Source organism: Miscanthus floridulus, chromosome 3 (genome assembly GCF_019320115.1).
Source record: "Miscanthus floridulus cultivar M001 chromosome 3, ASM1932011v1, whole genome shotgun sequence".
NCBI lineage: Eukaryota > Viridiplantae > Streptophyta > Magnoliopsida > Poales > Poaceae > Miscanthus > Miscanthus floridulus.
The window spans coordinates 41603768-41608570 of NC_089582.1; the positions used below are offsets into that span (position 1 = coordinate 41603768).

Genomic DNA, 4803 nt, shown 5'->3' on the forward strand with positions numbered 1-4803 from the left:
AAGACAGCAAGAGAAGAGAAACAAAAAATAATATTACTTCCTACGTTTTTCCTGTGCTATGAATTCCTACATTTCAAACATCATTTCTAGTTATATCTCACGTTTTTTCTTTTCTCTGTTTTACCACTTCACACTCACCCGTGTTTTTTCCTTTTCCCGTGTTTTTTTTTATTCCTGCGTTCAAACAGACCCTTAACAAAGGAGCGAGCGGAACCGCAGCCGTTACTTTCACTGCCATCCATCGACAAAACAAGAGGAACAACAGTGGCAGCAATCTTGCAATCTCCACAGCAGCAACAAACCAAGCTTGTTCCGATCGAAAATTGTCAACAGATACTTATTTATTACACATGAATAATAACTCATCAGGTTTTACAAGATCAGTTCATCACCCACTGCGGCGATTCCAGTTCCAGCAGCAGCATATGTACACAAATCATCAGTTCATGAATCAGAGAGAAAGGTTACAAAAGCCACGGCACGACGAGCGACGGTCATTCAGATCGGCATCAAGATCTAGGAGCGGTAGGAGATGGATACTAGTAGCAGCAGGGAGGGGGAGGGTGTCGTCTCGGCCTCTCAGGCGCGCCCGGTCTCCTCGGCGGCGGGGGCGGGGGTGTGGAGGGCAGGGACGCGCCCGCCGCAGCCCGACCGCTTCTTGCGCTTCCCGGAGCCGGACATCAGCGCCCACACTGGCAGCGGCACGAACCGCGGCGGCTCCGCCAGGGACGAGGAGGCCATGCACTGCCTCTTGCTTCCCGGCAGCAGAGGCGGGGGCGCCAGCCGCTTCTTCGGCGGAAGCGTCGGCAGAGGCGGGGGCGGGTGGTGGTGGTGGTGGTGATGCTGCTGCTTCTTCGGCGGGAGGGGGGGAAGCGGTGGCGGGTACAGCTGCTTCTTCGGCGGGAGCAGCAGAGGCGGTGGCGGGTACTGCAGCTGCTTCTTCGGCGGAAGCAGAGGCGGCGGCGGCAGCTGCTTCGCCCGCTGCGGTGGTGGCTTCGCTGGTGGCGGCAGCTGCTTCTCCCGCTGCGGTGGCGGCGGCGGGGGACGGGGCGGCAGGGCCGGGCGGTGCGCGGCAGCGGCAGCGGGCGGACGGAGCGAGCCGCCGTGAGCACCCCCGGACGGGAGCAGGTTGCTGGAGGAGGACGCCTTGGGCCCTCCACGGATGCGGAGGCGCGCGGCGACGTACGCCGCGGCGGCCTCCTCAGCGGTGTCGAAGGTGCCGAGCCAGACGCGGCGGCGGAGCAGCGGGTCGCGAATCTCCGCGGCCCACCGGCCCCACGGGCGCCGCCGCACGCCCGTGAACCTCGCGCCCTCCCCCTCCCCGTCCTCGTCGTCGTCCTCCTCCGCGCCGCCGCACCCGGCGGACTGGAGCAGCACGCGGCTGCGCTTCACGCTCACCGCCTCCGCCGAGCCCGGATGCGCCGCGCCGCGCTCCTCTCCCGCCTCTTCTTCCTCCTCGTCCTCGCTGGAAGACGAGTCGGTGGCGTCCTCGTCGTGCACGATGATCCGCACCACCCGGCACCGCGTCGCCGCCGGCGCCGCGGCCGCGGACCTCTTGGCCTCCTCCACCGCCTTCATCACCTCCTCCTTCAAGCTAGGGTCCATCCCCACGCCTCGGGGGATACGCCGTCCTCCTTCACCCCATGGAAAAGAGCCGCGCCGCCTCAGCGCACGACCGCGGCGGCCATGGGCGGTCCTCGGCTAGGGCTAGGGCTTCGATCCGCTAGGGCAGGCGAGCTAATCGGCGGGCGGATTTCGGGACGGGAGCGGGAAGAAGAGAAGGCAAAGGGGAAATTGGGGACGGACGGAGTCGAGGGGAAATTGGGGAAGGTATTAGTTGAAAAGCGCAGGGGCGTTTCAGTAATTTCGCGGTGGTGGTTCCTTGCAAGGAATCTCCGCCACAGGGACGGTAGGTGCCCACGTGGCGGGGTGGGTCGCCGTGCGGGGCATATTCGCTTCGGGAGGAAGGGAGCGCGAAATGACGGGAGTGCCCTCGGGCTGGTGTCTGGAATATTCGTGGGTTTCAAAATTCAAACTGGGTAAACCGGTAGGGGCTGGTGAGGACCGAGGAGTTTCAAGTTGAAGCAGGGTCCGTTTCAAGTTATCCTATAGAATCTATAGTATTTTTTTTTTGTCTCGCATCAAAACAGTTTTAATCCGCTTACGTATCAGCCGAACATAGCCTTGGATTCACTCTGTGACGGCAGTTTCAACTTGCGGAGCAAGAAGAAGCGGCAACCCACGCGCGCGTGTGCATTGAGAAAACACCGGGGCGATTAATATGTGATTATCTTGTTTATTTTAATGTTGTGAGATTATCAATGCATTTCGTATTTGTATAAGTTGGCCAAAAATGCCCATCAATAGGGAATTGCGCGTTAACAAACTATCACCTCGTTCGTTTGGACTTGTTTGACCATGTCTAAAAGTATTGTTGACTAATTTAATGTGAGAGAAAAAAACTATTCGTTGACTGAGAAAGTACGACTTATAAACCAAATAAGTCCAAGTGAACAGGGCGTATATGTACTCTACTAGTAACAAACTAACGGATATTAACAGGTGTTCGTACTGGAAGGCTAGTGTGTGTGCATATATATATATATATATATATATATATATAAAAGACATGTTCGTTTATCTTATAATTTATACTTTTTAGTTTATTTTTTCAATCAGAATAGTGTTTTCCTCTCACAGCAAATTAGTTGGAATAGTATTTCGGCTTGTTTTTTCAGCGAAGCGAACGGGGCCAGAAAGAAAAAGAGAACATGGTTATGCCATATATGAAAGCATTTAACAAGGTTAGTAATTACAATAGTGAAACTCAAAAGTTAACATATGCAACATGTTCGTTTCGTCATAAATGATCGTGGATTATTTACTGCTGGCTGGTTTGGTATGAGAGAAAAATATTGTTTCAACTTATAATCCACGATCGTATACGAGGAAGCGATCAGGATGATGAGCATCAAGGGCAAAAAAAAGAAGGTTAGTGGTTGGCATGTTCTTCAAAAAGCATACGAGCGTTATTAGTTTCTCAAAACATGGTTAACACTTTCTTACCTCAATTTTTTTTCATAGGGCTATGCTAGCGTCCGGACATCCGGACGAACCGGCATGTCCGGATGCCCACGCATGCTGTTGCGCCTGATGCACCCCCGCGCCTCCTCTTGCTTTATTTTTTGAAACACGCACCTCCTCTTGCTGCTGTTGCGCCCTACACCTTCTCCTGCTACTGCTGCGTCCCATGCATCCTCCAACCCCGCACCAGCTGCATGCGAGAGAGAGAGAACACAACATGCGTACCCCAATATGCGAGAGAGCACAGCGCGCGTGCCCCAATGCGAGAGGGAGGAAGGGAGCACAACGCATATGCACATGTGTTGAGCCGGCTGCATGCTCCATCGGGGGGGGGGGGGGGTTTCACGCCTGGTGGTGTAGGGACGCCTGGTGCAGCACGTGCTTGCCAGCGAATCAGAGCACGTGAGGAGCAGCACCTGTTGCAACATACTGAAACAAGGTGAAACAAATAAAATATATGTTTGCAACATATGTGTATAACCACTGCAACATATTCTCTTCGTCCCTAAATAACTGTCGCTTTTGGTTTTCATGCCGTAAATTTGATTAGATTAGTAGAAAATACGTGTAACATTTGTATCTCTAAATAAATTTAGTATGAAAATAGATTCAACGGTCTAACGATATTAATTTTATAACATAAATATTAAATTTTTATAAATATTTAGTCAAATTTGTTTTTCGAAAAGTGAAAACGACAGTTATTTAGGAGCGGAGGGAGTATGCAACATCTATATAAACTGAAATAGGTGAAACATTTGGAGCATACACTTGCAACATATGTGTGAAAACATATGCAACATCTAGATAGAATATTTGCAACTTCAACATAAAAACACTTTCTGCAACAAAAGGCAAACATATGAAACATTTTGGAGCATACTATTGCAACAAATGTGTGAAAACATATGCAAAATTCAGATCCAAACGCTTGCAACATAGTCTAGAAATAGACGAAACAGTTTGAATAAACGCTTGCAACATGCATATGAAAACACTTGCAACATATGCAACATGTGCAACATCCCCTCATCTACTTTTGCAACATCAAAATTAAATATTTGCAATATACATCTGAAACACTTGAAACATAAATATGCGACATAGGGGAGGGAAGGCCGGGTTTAGTCGACTCTGGCCGTCGGGGTGAGGGCCGCCGGCGAGCGACGGCATGCGGGCACCACCAGCACCAGCCACGCTCATGGGTGCCCTTGGCTTGGCCGAGGAAGACCTGAGGCGCCATGGCACGTATGCCCCCAGCGGCCATGGCGGGGTCAGCGGTGCGGGCAACGGCGATGGGTGACAGACGAACGGCGAGGGAGCGAGCGACGCAGGTGACTGCCATGTAGGTGAGCGGCGTAGGGAGCGAGGGCATGACCAGCAATGAGGGAAGGGCACGGCGCGGTAGCCCAACGAGCGTGCGTTGGGGAAGGGGTGGACGGATAAGCAGCCATGTCGAGCGACGCAGGTGAGCAGCGCAGGGAGCGCGGCGCGGGCAGCAATGTGAAAAGGAAACGATGTGGTAGCCCGACGAGTGTGTGCTGGAGAAGGGGGCAGACGGATGAGCAGCCACGGTACTTTGGGGCTGGACGGATAAGCACGAAGGAGTGAGGTGTGAAAGGATCAAGATGCCTAAGAGGGGGGGGGGGTGAATTGGGCTAATTCTAAATTTTCTTATAATAATTAAATCCTACGGTTAGCCCAATTAACCCCTTGTGC

General features: G+C 52.5%; 1 protein-coding gene across 1 annotated transcript; it reads right to left on the bottom strand.

Moving 5' to 3' along the window:
• Nucleotides 1-290: 290 nt before the first annotated feature.
• On the bottom strand, nucleotides 291-1841 carry LOC136545534 (ethylene-responsive transcription factor ABI4-like). The gene has a single exon (XM_066537537.1). The coding sequence runs from the start codon at nucleotides 1603-1605 to the stop codon at nucleotides 580-582; it is 1026 nt and encodes a 341-aa protein (XP_066393634.1). The 5' UTR covers nucleotides 1606-1841; the 3' UTR covers nucleotides 291-579.
• Between the last annotated feature and the right edge of the window lie 2962 nt (nucleotides 1842-4803).